This window comes from Sorex araneus, chromosome 6 (assembly GCF_027595985.1).
Source record: "Sorex araneus isolate mSorAra2 chromosome 6, mSorAra2.pri, whole genome shotgun sequence".
Taxonomy (NCBI): Eukaryota; Metazoa; Chordata; class Mammalia; order Eulipotyphla; family Soricidae; genus Sorex; species Sorex araneus.
The window spans coordinates 105,689,372-105,710,219 of record NC_073307.1 but is presented as its reverse complement, the minus strand read 5'-3'; the positions used below and the strand labels follow the sequence as shown (position 1 = coordinate 105,710,219).

The following is a 20,848-nucleotide window of genomic DNA, read 5'->3' as shown; positions in this document are numbered from 1 at the left end:
TGCTCTCTTTTTCTGTTTTTTTTTTTTTTTGGACGAGGAGGCTTTTTGGTCACACCCTGGGATGTTCAGCGGTTATTCCTGACTCTGAACTCAAGAATTACTCCTGGCGGTGCTCGGAGGACAATATGGGATGGCAGGGATCAATATCGGGTCAGCCGTGTGCAGGGCCAATACCCTACGCACTGTGCTATCACTCCTTCTCCCATATCCTTTCCTTTTATAATATTCAGCATTCTCTCCTTTTATAAAAATAAAAGTTGGTGGAGCCAGAGGTTCAGTACAGTGGGTAACACACAAAGCAAGTGCCTAACAGGCTCTATTCCTGCACCCTATAAGGTACCCAAACCACCAGAAATGATGCCCAGAGTATTGACGTAGGTGGAAACTCTGAGTATAGGTGGGTGTGACACAACAAACAGTAATAATACTAATAAAAATAAAAGTTGATGTAAGCAAGTGTATATTTTGTGTAAATAGGTTGGAGTTTGTGTGCTGCTGGGAACTGAACCCAGTTTTTCTATTTTTAAGGTAACTGCATTGCCTGCTGTGCTATCTCTCCGACAGAAAAAAAAAAAAAACATTTTTTAATGAATGTGTAAATCCCCACTCTCTCGGTTGGGCTGTGTAAACCCCTCATCCTTGAGCATGGATTATATGTGAAAGGATGTTCTTGGGCTCTCAGAGTGGCTCTCTCTTGCCGCCCGTGTTAGATGCTTTGGAGCCACTTCTCCACCCGAAACAGCTATTGCCTTGGACAGATGAAGGAAGAACAAGGGCCAAGCTGGTTGCTGATTAATTCCCTTTTATTCAATCCCTTATCTCTCCAAGCTCTATCCAACCAACAACTCCCCCAACAACTCAAAAGCCAACAGTCCACTCCTCCTAGCAGCAGCTCTTTTTAATCCTCTCACCATTCCTCCCCAACCATGCCTCCCCATGAAAAGCGCAATCAAAAATGTTTTTCCAGACTTCTCAACCACCTGTAACCCAGAAAAACACAGCCCTTAAGGTGTGTTTCTCCTCTCCTTAGACTGCAACTTAATTAACATCTATAATTCTCCTTCCTAATATTTACCATTCTGTATGGACAGAGCAATAGACACTTTTAGGCTTGTAGGGTGACTCTCCTGGGACATCTCACCACAGACTCAGACTACGGTGCTCAGGCCGGATCACTCATTCTTAACCCCAGCAGGGTCCAAATTTAGTTATTACTTTTGGATCATGACAGAATTTGTCCATGACCAAGCTCTTAACTTATAGTTAAGTATTAGGGCGCTTTGGCCAGGCCCATTTTGATGCCAGGGTAGCTCATAGCTCACCGCTTGCCCTGGGTCCATCCAGTCCCTCATTGGGACCCTGCTTTTGGGGATCCAGGAAGGGCAACTGACAAGTCAAGAAAGCAGATGTCCAGGAGGTATATTATCTACAGTCAATCAATTCCCAAGAAAAAGGCTTCTCTTTTTGACTATCTTCCTGTGTCCATACAAAAAGCAATTTCCCTGAAATAACTAACCATGCAAAGGAGAAGAGAAAGACAATATTTACAAGTCAGAGTCTTATCAGGAGACAAGGGTAATTGACAGGTTGAGGGGCAATCAACAAACACAAGCTCCCAGCGGCCAGGGAGGAAGGGCGAATCAACGTTATCCTACAAATTAAGCCTAAATATTAATTGTTAGGTGGCAATAAATAGAAGAAAGAAGAATTATATTTATTAGAATATGTATGCATTTGATTTAAAAAATCAATTAATATTTTTATTAACAGTGACAATAGTCTTATAAGATCTTTAGTGCAAGTTCCCCACACACAGTATTAATATTATTTAGATTTCTGAAATATGATAAAATTCTATTCTTTGGGGTCCAAAGAGAATGGACAGTGTGTAAGGATTTTGCCCTGCACATGGACAATCTAGGTCTTGATCTCTGGCACCCCATTTGGTCTCCTGAGCCTGCCAGGATTGATTCTTGAGTACAGAGCAAAGAATAAGCCACCTGAGCACCACCAGGTGTGGCCCCCAAACAAAACAATTAAATCAATAAAGTTATAATTTTCAATGTATGTAGAAGGGACATTTAAATTCAAGATGAATTGAGTTTAGAATAAACTTTGTCAGTAACTGAAGAAGCTTATTCAAACTGGATAGAGATGGAAGAAAGGAACTATTGAGAGATAATAGCATTGAATAAAGTATTTATAAAAACACTTAAATATGCATGAATTCTTTGTTGAAAACACATAGGCTTTGGAAGTAATGTTTGTACTATTATTATTTGCTATGAGGAAAGACAAAGACACAATTATTTACATGCTGGTAAATCGTGATTTTCCAGTTCATGCTGGATTAATTAAGTTTGTGGAGATTGTGAATAGTTAACTAGGAAGAAACACAATACCCGTATGAAAAATAGCACTGTAGCACTGTAAGCACTGTAATACCATTGTTCATTGATTTGCTCAAGTGGGCACCAGTAACGTCTCCATTATTAGAATTGTTGTTACGGTTTTTGGCATATCGAATACACCACAGGTAGTTTGCCAGGCTCTGTTATGCGGGTGGGATACTCCCGGTAGCTTGCCAGGATCTCCGAGAGGGACGGAGGAATTGAACCCACGTTGGCTGTGTGTAAAGCAAACGCTCTACCCGCTGTGCTGTTGTTCCCCAAAATTATTACACAATATCCAAATCAAAGATATTTAAGGCACTGATAGAACTTTACAAAACAAAAATCCAACCCCATTAAAAAATGGGTAGAAAAAATGAACAGACAATTCTTTTTTTTTCTTTTTTTAAAATTTTAATTTTTTTATTAATGAATCACCATGGGGGTACAGATACAGGTTTACATATTCTCGTGCTTGTGTTTCAGTCATATACAGCTTGAGTATCTATCCCTCCACCAGTACCCGTTCTCCACTGATGACCCCATCATCCCTCCCACCCCCTCCCACCCCAGTCCATTCCCCTCCCCACCCCACCTCTTTGGCAGAGCATTCCTCTCTGTTCTCTCTCTCCCTTTGGGTGTTGTGGTTAGTAATGGAGGTTTTGGGTCTGAACAGACAATTCTTAAAAAAAAAAAATTCAAGTGGCCAAAATGCACATGAGAAGAAATTCTCTACATCAATATTGATAAGGAAGATGCAAATCAAAACAACAATGAGGTATCATCTCACACCACAAACACTGGCACCTATGTAAAAGAACAAGAACAACCAGTTCTTGGTGGATGAGGGAATAAAGGAACTCTCATTGTTGATGGGAATGCTGAATGGTCCAGTCTCTTTGGAAAACAAACGAGCATTGAGCATTTCTCAAAGAACTAGAAATTGAGCTTCCATATGATCAAGCATAACACACATTGGAATATAGTCTAGGGACCCAAAAACATAGTGCAGAAACAGCCATCTGCACTTTTATGTTTATTGAAGCACTAGTTACAATAGCCAGAATCTGGAAAACAACTCAAGTGCTTGAAAACAGAAACTAGGGTACATCTGCACAATGGAATACTACACAGACACTAGGAAAAATGAAGTCATCAAATTTGTTTATAAATGGATGAACATGGAGAGTATCATGTTATGCAAAATGAGTCAGAGGAAGAGGGACATATATAAACTTAATGCACTCATATGTGGGATAGAAAAAAAATGCACAGTATGAGGCTAATACTCAGGAACAGTGGAAACAAATGCCATGAGGTTCAGTCTATGGTTCAAATCTTGCTACTAGTGATTGGGGGAAGGAGGCTTTAGGCAGAAGGCAATTAGGACAGAGAAGAGACCACTATGACAATGATAGCTGGGAATGATCTCTCTGGACAAGAACTGAGTGCTGAAAGGAGGTAAAGGGACATACATGATAACCTTATAGTAGCTATTGCAAACCATATGCCCAAAATGAACAGAGAGAGAGAGAGAGAGAGAGAGAGAGAGAGAGAGAAGAAAAAGGCTGTCTTCAATAAAGGCATTCTAGGGCAATGGAGGAGGGAGGGAAATTTGGGACATTGGTGGTGAGAAATGTAAATTGGTGAAGGGATGGCTATCTAAAGTTCTATGACTAAAACCCAATAATGAACAACTTTGTAACCATGTATCTCATGGTGATTCAATTCATCATCATCATCATCATCATCCGTTGCCTGTCGAATTTCTCGAATGGTCTCAGTAACGTCTTCATTCATCCTAGTCCTGAGATTTTAGAAGCCTCTCTTTACTCGTCCTTTCCAAAGGTGCCACATTGGAGGCTCTTTCAGGATTAGGGCAATGAGACCCATCATTGTTACTGATTTTGGCATATGAATACGCCATGGGGAGTTTGCAAGGCTCTCCCATGTGGGCAGGAAACTCTCGGTAGCTTGCCAGGTTCTCCCAGAGAGAGAACTAGGCCATAAGATGTGGAGCGGACAAAAAGCTTCCGGGAGCTTAGTTTTAAAATCTCTGGATGTTGGCCGTTGGTGGGATTACATGGCGCCGGGGACAGTCCCTGGGTGTGACCTCCGAGCTACTGGAAGATGGGGAACCTGGGCAGAAGAGGCCCAGTCCCAATCCAAGTAGGCTTGGAGGTCTCAGCCCCGGGTCCTACACATCTGGGTTCCTCTGCCGGTACGTCATGCGTGAGGCTCATCTGAACATGTGGAGAGGGGCCTTGAGCATGGCTGTGACTAGTCTCCAGAGGTCTTTGGCCATGGAAGTTCTGCTTGGGGTAGGGAGCGAAACTGAAGCTCACCCCCTCCAAGGGACCCCAGAGAAGAGAGCCAGGCTCAGGAGCAATAGAATCTTTGCATCGCTCTCTTCCAGGAGCTTGGTTTTAAAGTTTCTGGATGTTGGCCATTGGTGGGATTACATGGCACCAGGGTCAGTCCCTGGGTGTGACCTCCTAGTTACTGGAAGATGGGGAATCTGGGTGTACGCCTGCTCAGATCGGGACTGGGCCTCTTCTGCCCAGATTCTTCCGCCCAGTGATTAAATTAAAAAAATAAAATATAGCAATGATGTCTTTAACTGTGTTTTGTTATTGGTGTTAGTTCCCTGTGCTTCTGGTACTCCAATGATTCTTATGTTGTTCCTTTTGAGGTCATCCCCTAGGACTCTGATTCACCCTAGAACCATTTTGAGGTCTTTTGCCATTATTTGTTGTTTTTTGTAAGCTTTGTGAATCTCATCTTCAATCTCACTGATTCTGTCTTCTGCTGCAGTCATTCTACTGTTGAGGGCTACTACTGAGCTTTTTATTTCATCTACCAATTCCTTTAATTGTGTCACTTCCTTTCGTAGCTTGGAAATTTCTGCTCTCATTTCTTCCTGTATTTTCTTGGTGGTCCGTTCCAAGGCTGTGTTCATATCCTCCCTTAGTTTATTGATTGTTCGTTCATCTGATCTTTGATAAGGGAGAAAGAAATGTGAAGTGGAGCAAGGAAAGCCTCTTCAACAAATGGTGCTGGCATACCTGGACAACCACATGCAAAAAAAATGTGCTTAGACCTCGACCTAACACCATGCACAAAAGTCAGATCAAAATGGATTAAAGACCTCAACATCAGACCACAATCTGTAAGGTACATTGAAGACAAGGTTGGAAATACCCTCCACGATATTGAAGCCAAAGGTATCTTCAAAGATGACATGGAACTAAGCAATCAAGTAGAAAAAGAAATAAACAAATGGGACTATATTAAACTAAGAAGTTTCTGCACTGAAAAAGATACAGTGACCAGAATACAAAGGCAATCTACAGAATGGGAAAGGATATTTACCCAATACCCATCGGTAAGGGTATTGGGTAAATATCAAGGGTAAACAAGGCACTGGTTGACCTCTACAAAAAAGAAAACATCCAACCCCATCAAAAAATGGGGCGAAGAAATGAGCAGAAACTTTCTCAAGGAAGAAATACGAATGGCTAAAAGGCACATGAAAAAATGCTCTTCATCACTAATCATCAGGGAGATGCAGATCAAAACAACTATGATATACCACCTTCACACCACAGAGACTGGCTCACATTCAAAAGAACAAAAGCAACCACTGTTGGCATGGATGTGCGGAGAAAGGAACCCTCCTACACTGCTGGTGGGAATGCCGACTGGTTCAGCCCTTTTGGAAAACAATATGGTCACTCCTAAAAAATTAGAAATCGATCTCCCATTTGACCTAGCAATACCACTTTTAGGAATATATCCCAGAGATGCAAAAAAAGTATAGTCAAAATGACATCTGCACCTGTATGTTCATCGCAGCACTGTTTCCAATAGCCAGAATCTGGAAAAAACCCGAATGCCTAAGAACAGATGACTGGTTTAAGAAACTTTGGTACATCTACACAATGGAATACTATGCAGCTGTTGGAAAGGATGAAGTCATGAACTTTGCATATAAGTGGATCAACATGGAAAGTATCATGCTAAGTGAAATGAGTCAGAAAGAAAGAGACAGACACAGAAAAATCGCACTCATTTGCAGAATATAAAATAGAATAGTAGGAGAGGCGGGTTGAAAGCAGACTATAGATTGAACAGGATAGCTACCCTACCCAGTATCTCCATTCAAAACATAACACCCAAAAGAGAAGAGAGAACAGTAAGGGATTCCCTGTCACGGGAGGGGGGAGTGGCGGGGGGGGGCAGATAGCACGGGGGGGGGGGGAGGGACCCTGGGGCCATCGAGAATGGGCACTGGTTGAGGAATGGGTACTCGAGTATTGTATGACTGTAACACAAGCACGAAACTCTGTAACTGCACTCTCACGGTGACTCATTAATTAAAAAAATTAAAAAATAAATAAAAAATAAAATATATTTGTCTATGGATACCTACCAGAGACATGTCTATTCATAAAAATTGAGTTTAGAATAAACCAGTTAATGTCTTAAGAAATGTATGATAGTATTTAAGTTAGATAGGAAGGAAAAAGCAAAAGAGTTGATAGTCAAAAGCATTGAAAAGGGACTCCTGATGAAGTTTGATTGTGTATGAATTCTTTACTGTCAACACAAAGATTATACAGTATTTCTATGGTATGTGAAAAAGAAAATGCCAGATGGCATACGTTTCTTCTCCGAGAAGTCCATAATAACATAGGAGTACATAGATAAATACATAAGCTAATTATAAAAGTCATTTCATTCTGTGATTAGTTCTAAATCTAAGATCTTAGCCTCTAAACCACAATTGTTAATAGATCTCTTTGGTTTAGGATCTTAAGCACAGAATTCAGACTCCTTAAATGAGGTTCAGAACTGCTGGATGACCTGTGAAGTTAAAAATTGATGAAGAAATCTGTTACCTACACAGTCCACATATGAAGATGATACGGGAAGGATAACTGTGAAACATTCGTATGTATTAAAATGGACGCCTCACCATTATTTTACTAGTTCACTATTGTTTCTAAAGAATAGCAAAATACAGGGCTGGAGTGATAGCACAGCGGGTAGGGCGTTTGCCTTGCACGCGGCCGACCCGGGTTCAATTCCCAGCATCCCATATGGTCCCCTGAGCACCGCCAGGGATAATTCCTGAGTGCAGAGCCAGAAGTAACCCCTGTGCAGAGCCAGGTGTGACCCAAAAAAAAGCAAAAGAAAAAAGAATAGCAAAATATTTATACCACTTGTTTTAAATTAGAGTCCCAATATGAGTTTTGGAAATAAGTACACATGGTTCTGGATATTCTTCAAATATTAATTTTTTCCTTCTCAAAGAGAAATGCTGAGTGTGCTTCTCAGTTATCATTTTGTACAATAAAATTGAATCCAAGGTCTCTTTAGTTTTCACTGATTCTGTTCTTTTTACTCCAGCAGATTTCATTAACATCTGTCCGAATATTTCCCAAAGATGGCAATACCACCCACTAAGATCCACTGATATGATTCAAGAGGTTGTAGAGACCTCAGGTGCATTTAGTCGGCAGTTTCCATTTGACATCTGAAAGAAGGTAGATTTCCAGGAGGACCTGAGCATTTTTTCTGGAAAAAGCAGTGGTAAAACAAATAAGTATGAGGGCTTGTGAATAGATTTCTCTTTAAAAGGTTTTCCTTGTTATTTTTTAAGATTTAGCAAATATAATACAATTATACCCCAAATTCTCATTCATATTTCTTCCTATATAATTTTATCTAAGACATGGTCCCTTTGAAAAATTTGAAAATTTATATCATATTGGAGATACAGTATAAGGATTAAGGTACTTGTCTTGCATGGTCCTGATTTTAGTTTGACCACAGAGACATAATTCCTGGAAAACTCAAGATATACTACTAGAATCACTGTATCACTGTCATCCCACTGCTCATCAATTTGCTCGAGCGGGCACCAGTAACATCTACATTGTGAGAGTTGTTGTTACTGTTTTTTTGGCATGTTGAATATGCCACGGGTAGCTTGCCAGGCTCTGCTGTGAGGGTGAGGTACTCTCGGTAGCTTGCTGGGCTCTCCGAGAAGGGCAGAGGATTCAAACCCAGGTCAGTCACATGCAAGGTGAATGCCCTACCTGCTGCACTATCACTCCAGCCCTATTAGAATATAAATTTTAATATTCGAGCAAATATTCAGACATTGTGTCTCAATGTTGGATTCCAAGAGAGATGGTAACAATATCAGGTAAAAAATATTAAGACTTTTATGGCCTAAGATAAAAAATATCAGAATTATGATCCACTAAATTGTTTGTCAATAATTTATATATATATTTTAATGAATCACCGTGAGATACAGTTACAGACTTGAAAACTTTTGTGATCACGTTTCAGTCATACAATGATTGAGTACACATCCCTCTACCAGTGCCCATTCTCCACCACCAATGTTCCCAGTATCACTCCCACCACCCACACCTCATCGCCCCCCCCCCCGCCGCCTCTGTGGCAAGCACATTTCCTTTTACTCTCTCTCTCTCTTTTTGGGTGTTATAGTTTGCAATATAGGTAGTAAGTGGCCATCCTGTTTGATTTATAGTCTACTTTCAGCATGCACCTCCCATGCCAGGGAGCCCTCCAAGCATCATTCACTCAGTGGTCCTTCTCTATCTAGTTACCTTTTCCCCCAGAATGTGAGGCTGGCTTTCAAGCCGTGGAGTGACCCTCCTGGCCCTTATCTTATTATCCATGGGTGTTAGTCTCCCATTCTGTTACTTTATATTCCACAAATGAGTGCAGTTATTCTATGTCTCCCCCTCCCTCAGACTCATTTCACTTAGGATTATACTCTCCATGTTGATTCACGTATATGCAAATTTCATTATTTCATCTTTTCTAACAGCTGCATAGTGTCCTATTGTTATATATGTACCAAAGTTTCTTTAACCAATCATCTGTTCTCGGGCACTCAGGTTTTTTCCAGATTCTAACCACTGTAAATAGTACTGCAATAAACATGCAAGTGCAGATATCATTTCTACAGTATTTTTTTGAATTTCAGGATATATTCCTAGAAGTGGTATTGCTGGGTCAAATGGGAGCTCAATCTCTAATTTTTTTCAGAAACATCCACATTGTTTTCCAAAACGGGTGGATCAGTCGCCATTCCTACCAGCAGTGAAGGAGAGTCCCCTTCTCCTGTCAAGAATTGTTTATCTAGCCCAACTCACATGAAGTAGAAGTAGACCCCAACACTTGATGTTGTAATGACAAATTTATTCTGTGAACGATGACTGAAAACAGAATACATTACCTGGATACTTTTGAAAAATAAAATGTACGTCCTCAAATAGTTAAAACTTCATTTCTCTTTTTGGTGGTTGAAATGGATAGACAGTGGTACTCAGGGCTAACTCCCAGCTCTGTGCTCATAGGTCACTCCTGGTGATATTCAGGGAGCCGTATGCAGTACCAGGAATAAATCAGGTTGCCCTATACAATACAAATGCCTTAAAATGTGTACTTTACTTGAGCCCCCAAACTAGGTCTCTGTAAAAATTAAAATTACTAAATAGCAGGTTGGAGGGATAGCACAGCAGGTAGGGAGTTTGCCTTGCACAAGGCCAACTGGAGTTCGATTCCTTTGGCCCTCTCGGAGAGCTCAACAAGCTACCGAGAGTATCTCCTCCACACAGCAGAAACTGGCAAGGTACCCCTGGTGTATTCGATATTCAAAAAACAGTAACAACAACTCTCACAATGGAGATGTTACTGGTGTCAGCTCAAGCAAAAAGATGAGCAACGGGATGACTGTGACCATCACCATTGCTGTGACTAAATAGCACACAGAAATAATTTTATACCTGAAATCAAAATTCTTCAAAGGCAACAATAATTAGAGAAAAGAGGTAATTTTGATAAAGTGGGGCTTCATTTGTAGAACTTCAAGATGGATAAATACATCAGACAACAAGCACTTTATGTGGCATTTGAGGAGAACTATGTTACTTCCAGAAGCAAGAAATTTCACCAAGAATCCAAGATTTCATGTTCAATGTCCTAAGAGTCTTCTGGAGAATACAGTTTCCTTGAAGTAGGAAAAAGCCAACAGCGTTTTATCAGGTCACCATTGACTGTGACAACTATCAGTGATTTGAAACAAACAAAATACTTCTAGAGATAATTAATTTTCTTAGAAAATCCTTTTCTTTTTCTGCCTTTATAATGTTAGAAAAGGAATTATGACACATATAATGTATTGCTGAGCCAGTTACAGGATGCTGAATGATTCTTTTGTTTGTTTGGTTGGTTTTTGTTCACTTGGGGAATAGGGGGAACATCCAGCCACCCTCCAGGGTTAATGGTCCTACCTCCATGAATCTTATTAAGAAATTATTTTTTGTCACTTTTACCAACTATCATTTGGACATGTTTAGCAAGGGAATCTCAAAATGATAAACATTTGTGAACCTATAAGGCCTTGTCAATAAAAAAGTATTCGATTGTATTTTATATTCTTACCATTCTATGCCATAGTCTTGGCTATAACTCTCAAACTAATATGGAATTTCCCTCTGAGTAATATACTAAAATAACCAAATGTAAATCAAAATTTTTGTCACTTCATTTTATTTCTAAATATTTAATATATGTCATTGAGTTTCAACCTAGAAACAAATTATAGGAATTCATTGTCAATTAAAGTCACTACTGTTGAATAAAATAAATTCTAAAACCAACATTATCATCTCTTTTATTTCCCCACACTTTACGTTTTACTCATTGGATTTCTTTAAGGAAGAAGATGTGAATGAATTTTTCCCGAATCTGCTTGGTCTTCACCCCATAGATAATTGGATTGAGTGCAGGAGGGATAACTACGTAGAGGTTGGCAACCATAATGTGGAAGGAGAGAGGAATATTGTGACCAAAACGGTGGGAAAGGACAGAAAACAGGGCAGGAGTATAGAATATAAGAATGACACAAACATGGGAACCACAAGTGCTGAGGGCTTTCTGGCGGGCATCCTGGGATGGAAGGTTAAAGATGGCATGAAGAATGAGACAGTAGGAAACACCAATAAGGATCATGTCTGAGAGAATAGTCATTACAGGCACTGCAAATCCATACCAGATGTTGATGGAGATGTCTGCACAGGAGAGTCGGGCAACACCTATGTGCTCACAGTAGGTATGGGGGATGATGAGAGTGCGGCAGTAAGGCAGTCTCTTTAATAGAAACACCATTGGGAAAACGATAACAAAGCTTCTGCTGAGTATGCCTACTACAATCTTAGTAATCATCTGGTGTGTTAGAATAGTGGTGTACCTGAGAGGAAAGCAAATGGCAACATAGCGATCAAACGCCATGGCCAGAAGGATGGCAGATTCCACAGCAAAGCTACCGTGGAGAAAAAACATCTGAGTGAGGCATCCAGGAAAGGTAATTTTCTGGGGACCCCGCCAGTAGACGCTCATAGCTTTGGGTACACTTGTACTAGACAGGACAAGATCTGTAGCAGACAGGATGGAGAGGAAAAAGAACATGGGCTCATGCAGACTACGCTCTGTGGAGATAAGATAGATAAGGGCACCATTGCCCAGGAGAGCCACAAGGTAGATAATGAAGAATGGAATGCTGATCCAGATGTGAAAGTGCTCCAGCCCTGGGATTCCCAGTAGGATGAAGGCTTCTGGATTGTAGCTGCTCAAATTGAAGACTGCCATCATGGTCTTCTGTTAGAGAGAAATCATTCACTAAAGTTTTTTTTAAAGAATTCACTGCTCATTATTAGTAATAATTTAAAGACTCAGACTTTTATCCTCCTTCAATATAAATTCATTATAGCTTTGAAAAATGAGAAACTACTCCACTTTTTTTATTTTTTTTTGTTTAATCTGACAAAATGTGATCACATTGAAGTATTTCTCAGAGATACAAAACTTAGAAATGTATTTTGTTCAGTCCAGTTACCAGTAATCAAGGCAAAATTTTAATAAGCCATATCAATGGAATTATTTTAGCAGACAAAATACTAAGTAAGAACTTAGAATAAAGTTTTTATTTTTAGCTACTTTTAACCCTTAATGACAACTGGGAGAAAACATGGCATTCACAAGTCAGTCTCAAACATCAAGGCATATCATGCATTTTATTTTTAGTTTATTTGTGTCTCAAAGTTAGAACATTAATTCTAGGTCTATTAGTGCTGAAAGATGGAGAGGAAACATGAAAATAACATCCATGTTCTTTTCCACTCCATCTAGCTCTATTCATAGTAATGATTCTTCATGTAAAGAGGATGCAAGTGGTATTCTCTAAAGGCAATGTCTATCTCTTTTGTCAAAGCTGACACTTCAAGATTTTCCAGTTGGATTTATTTTCAAATATATCTTCAGAGAAATTCATCAGCTGAGTCCTTCAGATTGGCCTGATCTTCAGGATGAGTTCTCTGGAACCTTCTAGGAATGGGGGTGGGCTGAGTCCCTACCCTATGGGAAGGCCCACCAACCCACCCACATTTGACTTTCTCTGGCATATAAATGACCTAATTCCATGACTCATCTCAAAGACATGCCAAGGTACTAAATGATCCAAGTTCCACAGCTCCTGAAACAATATCTCTAAATTTCAAGGTCTTGACAGTCCAGAAGAAGCATAGAAAATTAGATGGTAATATGTCGACGACCATTAAGGTCAATGAATAAAAACAATGAAATAGAAGGCTCAATATATCATCAGAGAATGACTATAGTTGCACAGTTGTGAGAAATGTTTTAACAAGCAATATAAAGTAAATTATATTTGTTGGGGGCTGGGTCATTGATGGAGAGGAAAGTTACACTGGTAATGGGATTGATGTGGGAACATTGAATATCTAAAAATACTGTATTATAATAAATCTTGTAAATCATGGTTTTTAATAAAGTTAAAAAATTTTAAAAATTAGTAAGTAAACTAATGATGCCCCTATGCAATAAATAAAGAAGATGGGGCTGCTGAGATAGCACAGCTTGTAAAGCATTTGCCTTGCATGCAGTCAACCTCGGTTGGATTCCCAGCATCACATATGGTCACCCAAGCACCGCCAGGAGTAATTCCTGAGTGTATGAGCCAGGAGTAACCCCTGAGCATCACTGGATTTGACCCAAAAAGGAAAAAAAAAGAAGAAACAATACATTCTTTATCATTCCTATGCCGGAATCTTAGAAATGAGATCCTTCCTGTAACGTATAATATAAAGTACACTAGAAGTAGAACATGTAATATTCAATTAAGATTTTTAAGATTAGTCACTGGCTAATCTATTCAAGAACTCATCCATTTGAGACTTAATTAAATCATAATTATTCTGTGTTTTGACATAATACTCATATTCCTTCTCAGATCACTGAACACTTATCTTTCTAACCACATGAATGTTCGAGTTTAAAAGTGAGTCATCCATGTATGCTAATTTTAATCACACACTGAACAGCTTTATAAGTATTCTGAAATATATATAATGAATATATTCCTCAATTCTTGGCATTGGAACTAGTCATCTTATGCCTAGTAACTTCACATAAAAAGCATCCAGGTGTATCCAACTTTGCATGTCCCAAAACACATTTCTCATTTTGTTTCCCCAACAAATTCTCCCAAAATGTTTTCCACACAACTAAGAATAGTATATCATAATAAGTTTCTTAAAATAGAAGACTTATTATATTAATCAAATCTCCTTCACGTGCAACCATCCAATTCATGCTTTGAACAATTCTTTTCTTAGGCATTCACCTTCTCTACATCACTCTACTCCAGCCACTTGTAGCTATCAATACATTAACGGCTCTATACTGCATGCCTTTATCTTTAACCAGGACCTCTATTTAGATTCATTTTTCAAAGACACTGATTATCATTGAATAGCTAAAGAGGATGTTGTGTAGCATTATTTCCTACTTCAAGTGGGTGTGGGAAATAAACATATAATTCCAAATAAGAAGAAATAGGATGTTTGGTACTTTGTAAAATACATATGGCTATTTAAAGAATAATAGGTTTGTTTCATTTTAAAAGTTCTAAATCTAAAATTATTACAGTGAAAATAATGAAGAAAAGCTTTAGCTATAATTTTGGAATCAGTAATCGGTTTTCCCTGCCATTGCCATAAAATTATAATTATCAGTTATTTTCCTACATGTTTCCTATAGTATCCTACAAATATTTTGCAGAGAGCAATGAGAGAGCTCAAATAATAGACACTCCTCATTTACACAATGTTCATATTTACATCGAGTTCAGTTTCAAACTATATTCACAGTTCTTATCCTTAAATGTCTCATTTACTGGAGCCCACATTTTGCCCACTTTCCACTCACCTCTCTATCACCTCTCTATCTTATAGGCTCTGCTCCTTTCTGGTTTTGCCTTTTATAAAGCTCCTTCTTTACCACATCACAGTCTCCTACCTTGACGGTCTTTGTTCAGTTAGCATTTTGAGGATGCATTCAAGAACCTGAGAGTGAAGACACAGCAATCAGGAAAAGACCAAAGAAAGAAAGAAGCTGGCCCAGGGTCACTAAGGACAGACATAAAACTAAGAGACGTACATAGATGCATGTTGATATTGGGAAGAACAAAAACAGGACACTGAAGAGACAGTTTAAGTATTCTTCTCTTGATTTCTCTAGAGACAAGAGACCAATTGTAGCAGAGGGCCTCTGAGCCAGAAAGACCTAAGCAACTCAGGTCCCAGGGCCCTTGACCATTTAGAAAGTGAAAAAGTGATCAACCAGGTTAATATTTTGCTAGCCTAGATGTTTACATTGCTCATGTTAGTGGTTTCTCATTACTTATAGATCCAGAGTTATCTCATTAATTGCAGGGTCATGACCTAACTTGCTCAGCAATTTTGTAGAGAAACTCGTTTCAGTAAGATCTACCATGTCTCTCCTGCTAGCATCAACGGAATGCTTCTTGTGTGGGTTCTGTTTCCTGTTGTCTAAATATCTGAAACAATGTTCTATAGAAAATCATCAGCATTTCCCTCTTGAACAAACATACATGGTTCTACGTGTATATTAGAATCCTGGAGAGGGGCTAGAGAGAACAATTGTACATACCTTACATATAGCTGACAGTGAATTGATCATTGATCACTGGCACCAGATGGTCCCCAGAGCATCCCAGGTATATTCTGAGGTCACTGACTCCCATCCATTGTGGGTAAACCACCATAATACCCAGGAGCTCTGTATCTTCAGGGCTTCACAGTGATGCACAGATGGTTGGTCTAGAGTCACTGAAAGGGACCCAGAAACTCTTGATCTTGACAACCTCTTGGGAGGCCTGATTTCTAAAATCTGGGAAATTCTTATCTCTGATTTCTTTAATAATTGGTTCTTCACCAAATTTGCCTTCCTATCTCTTATAAAGAAGGAATGTTTAAATACTTAAAAAAATTAGAGTGTGGCTTTTAATTTCCATTTATTTGCATTTTATGTCTACTTATTTTAGTTCATTTGCACACCACTCACACACAGCAGGAATAATAGATGCGATGCACTCCTTTCTTTTTATAATACTCAGCGGTCTTTAATTTTATAAAAATAAAACTTGGTGAGGTCAGAGAGACAGCACAGTGGGTAAGGCACAAAACAAGGGCTTATCAGGCTCAATTCCTGCATCCAGTAAGGGCACCCAAAGCCACCAGGAATGATCCTTGCGTGCAGAGGTAGGAAGAAGCCCTGAGCATAGGTGAGTGTGACAGAACAAGCAATAATAATATTAATAATAATAAGTTGGTGTAAGCAAATGTATATTTCATGTAAATAGTTGGAACTTGTGTGTTGCTGCAGAACTGAACCCAGTTCTGCTATTTGTAAGGTGACTGCATTGCTTGCAGTGCTATCTCTCTGATTCTGAAAATTATACTTCTGGAGAGCCCAGCAAGGTACCGAGAGTATCTCGCCCTCACGGCAGAGCTTGGCAAGCTACCCATGGTGTATTCGATATGCCAAAAACAGTAACAAGTCTCACAATGGAGACGTCACTGGTGCCTGCTCAAGCAAATCAATGTGCAACGGAATGGCAGTGACAGCAATAATAAAGCCTAATATTAATTGTTAAGTAAGCAATAAACAGAAGACACAAGAATAATATTCAGTAGAATATGCACGCATTTGATTTTAAAAGGCAAGCACTATTTTTATTAATGGTGGCATTAATCTCATGAGATCTTTTGTGCAAGTTCCCCAAAACTCGGTCATAATATTATTTAAATCTGAAATATGATAAAATTTCTATTCTTTGGGGTCCAACAGAGGACAGTGCATAAGGATTTTGCTCTGTACATGGAGCAATAGCACAGCAGGTAAGGTGTTTGCCTTGCACGCAGCTCACCCAGGTTTGATTCCTTCATCCCTCTCAGAGATCCCAGCAAGCTACCGACAGTATCTTGCCCACACGGCAGAGCCTGGCAAGCTACCCGTGGCGTATTCTATATGCCAAAAACAGTAACAACGAGTCTCACAATGGAGACATTACTGGTGCCTGCTCGAGCAAATCAATGAACAACAGGACTGAACAACAGTGCTACAGTGCTACATGGACAAAATCTAGGTCTTAATATCTGGCACCCCATCAAGTCCCTTGAGTCTTCCAGGATTGATCGGTGATTTCGAAGTGAAGAGTAAGCCACCTGAGCACCACAGGGTATGGCCTCCAAACGAAAAAAAATATATCAATACCACTTCGCCGCGTCTGCAGCCCCAGTATGACTGAGGAAGACAAGGGAGCTGCTTTGGACACCAGCAGCCCGCCAGCAACCTGCAGTATGTGATTTGAGCGTTTCCGCCAGGCCCCCCATGCGGGGGCCCGGCGTTTCTCTTTTTTTTTTTTCTAATCTCTCTCTCTCTCTCTCCCTCAACCTCTCCTGGGCACAGCACAGCCTCCACCCCACTTCTCTGAGCACAAAATGGAGAGACGCACCCAAATGCGCGGCGCGGCTGGCGGGAGATTGAGGGCAGGGAAGTACCGGTCTCCGCCCACTTCGGACACTTAAAGAGAGTGCAGCCACGTGGGCTTCCCCACTTCGCCGCGCCCGCAGCCCCAGTATGACTGAGGAGGACAAGGGAGCTCTCCCACTTCCGCCCGTTCGGGGGCCCGGTATTTCTCTAGGTTTTCCCATCTTATGAGCACCATAAAAGGGTAAAAAATTGTAGTGATAGAATTTCAGGCAGAATTTTCCCTGGACTTTATACAGAAACCCAAAACCGCGCGGCCTAATGTCATCTAATCATCAGCAATATGAAATGGTTCCCTTTTAACGGGTCGGACTTTGGTGGAAAACCCTAACAAGAATAGTAAGTTTTTTGTTGAAATATTGAAGGCAACCAAAGTGGTAGCCATCTCTCTAGATTGAACTAAGCCATGTACCCACGCCAGCTGAGAAGAAATATCCTTCTTTCTCGGGAAGAAACGTGGCGTGGCGTTGACCATAGTATGATGTCCATTAAGTTGACACGGACCTGGTGGCATGGGAATGGGTTAGAAGAGAATAAAGTATTATGTACATGGAACAGCGGGATGCTGGTGAAATCTTGAGCCGGGGCCGATACCAGCACACTACTTTTGGTTCCAGAAACTGCAGACTTTCTACTAGACTATCAACTAAGCCAGAGCCCCACACTGGCTAATGACAGGAAATAACCATCTTTTCCGTTTTTTTTTTTTCCTTTGTCAGGCAGCGTGGTGAATACTAAACAGGCGTGAACTCGGTGGCTCAGGTCGAGGGGGGAAAAAAATAAAAAATAGAAAAGTTATGTAACAAAGAATGGGACTTGCTTGAAACCCTAGCAACAATAGCGAGTAATGTGTTGAAACAGAATGTAACCAAGATAAAGTGTAAACTAAGTGAAACTTATCAATTACAAGGGCGGGGACGGGGGGGGGGGGCGAGGTATACTGGGGTGGTTGGTGATGGAATAGGGGCACTGGTGAAGGGAAGGGTGTTTGAGTATTGTATAATTGACATAATCCTGAGAACTATGTAACCCTCCACACGGCAATTCAATAAAATTTAATTAAAAAGTTAAAAATATATATATACAATAAAGATCTATCCTTCTATGTTTATAAGGGACATTTAAATTCAAGTTATTAAATTCAAAATATAGAATTGAGTTTAGAATAAACTTTGCCAGTGACCTAAGAAATTTATTTAAGCTAGCTAGAGATGGATGAAAGGAACCATTTAGAATTAACAGCATTGAATAAAGTGTTTATATTAACACTTGAACATGCATAAATTCTTTATTGAACATAGGCTTTGGAAGTAATGTTGTGCTATTATTATTTGCTATGAGGAAAGACAAAAATTGAAGGGCAGTTACCTGGCAGTAAATAGTGATTTTCCAGTACATGCTGGAAAGTGAATAAGGAATTTATAATAAAGACCACCTTTGTAAAAAATATCTGCCAAACCACTCGGCCAGGGAGAGCCCCGGTGGCCCTCCCCGTTGGCTGCCCACGGGTTTCGGGGGGTTTGGTCCCAGGCCGCTTGCTCAGCCAGGCCATGGGCAGATGGCAGAGGAAATGAGGGTCAAGCCAGTTGATCGATTAGTTGTCATTTATTTCATTCTCTCTCTCTGCTTCTCTCCCGACTCTCAATCTCTCTCTGGATTCCCCCTCCCCCACCCAATCTTCCAGCCTAGTTAAATCCCCCCAGCATGAGGGGGTTGGGGCTTACACATAGGTGTGGTCACAATCAACAGGGTTGAAGTTCTTTCCCTCAGGATCCCCTGAACATGCTGCTTCTAGGACAGGACTGAGTCCATGAGTGTGTTTCTCCTCTCCTGGTCCAACAAGCATATAAGCATACATAATATTAATTGTTTTGTATGGACACAATAAGAGATGCATTAAGCTTATACAATTGCTTTCCTGGGGCAATCTCGACCTCAAACTACAGTGCTCAGGCCAGATTAGTCTTTCCTATTCCTAGCAGGGTCCTAGTCTCGTCGTAAAGGGACCCTCATTCACTGTTGGTGGGAATGCCAACTGGCCCAATCTTTAGAAAACAATATGAGTTTTTCTCAAAAAGCTAGAAATTGAGCTTCCTCATGACCTCAATATTCTGGAGGGCCCACAACACAAGGCAGAAAAGCCAACTGCAAGCTTATGTTTATTGAACCATTATTTACAATAGCCAGAATCTGGAAGCAACCGAGTACCTGAGAACAGATCACTGGATAAAGAACCTAGGATACATCTGCAAAATGGAATAGTATACAGCCACCTGGAAAATCATGTCACCAATTTTTTTTAATAAATAGATGAACATGGAGAGTATCATGTTAAGCAAAATGAGTCAGAGGGAAAAAGACAGATATAGACGTATTGCACTCATCTGTGGGATACAAAAAAAGGAAAAACACAGAGTATGACACTAATATCCAGCGATAGTGAAACTGTAGGCCATGCCTGGAAACTTGCCTCCAGTGGTGAGGACAGGAAGAAAGCAATTAGGACAGAGGAGGACCACTATGACAATGATAGCTAGAAATCTTCACTCTGGACAAGAACTGAGTGCTGAGAGGAGGTAAAGGGACATACATGATAACCTGTCAGTGAATATGGCTGGGGGATTGATGGAGGGAAGAAAACTGGGGACACCGATGGTGAAAAATATATACTGATAAAGATATGGGTGGTGGAATATTGTATGATGAAACTCAATCATCAACAACTTTATAACTGTATTGCATTATGATTCAATTAAATCTGTCTACTGATATGAAGGAGAGATATTTCTGTTCATACAAATTGAGTTTAGAGTAAAGGAGTCAATGTCTTAAGGAATGTAATATAGAATCTAAGTTAGAGAAGGGGAAAAAAGCAGTTGACAGTTAAAGGCATTGAAAAAAAACATTTGATGAAGTTTGATTGTGTATGAATTCTCTACTGTGAACACAAGTATTATAGAGTATATAAAAGTATTATAAAGTTATAAAATATACAACATATTTTATAATATGTTAGAATGCAAAATGCAAGAGGGCATAAGTTTGGTCTCTAAGAAATTCATTATAATAGAGGTGTACATAGATTAATTCATAATTTAATTATAAAAGTCATTTCATTTTGCAATTAGTTCTAAATCTAAGATCTCAGCCTCCGAATCACAACAATTGTGAATTGATTTCTGTGGTTTAGGTTTTTGAGTACAAAATTCAGACTCCTTAAATGCAGTTTCTATGACTTGATAACCTGTGAAGTTAAAAATTGATTAAGAAATCTGCTATTCACGCAGCGAACAAATGAAAATGGTAGTAGACAGATAATTGTGAAACATTTGTATCAATTACAATGGAGATTCACCATGTTTCCACTAGTCCACTATTATTTGTTTCTAAAATATAGCCATAAATCATATCACCTGTCTTTTTTCTTTTTTTTTACTATTTTTTTATTTTCAAAGAGTTGTTCACAGTATTTGATTACA

The 20,848-nt window shown here is 39.7% G+C and overlaps 1 protein-coding gene across 1 annotated transcript; it reads right to left on the bottom strand.

The window, feature by feature from the left end:
* Positions 1-11,138: 11,138 nt before the first annotated feature.
* Positions 11,139-12,089, bottom strand: LOC101539116 (olfactory receptor 52H1-like). Its single transcript, XM_004621206.2, has one exon. It carries the CDS (start codon positions 12,087-12,089, stop codon positions 11,139-11,141), a length of 951 nt encoding a protein of 316 aa, XP_004621263.1.
* Positions 12,090-20,848: the final 8,759 nt, after the last annotated feature.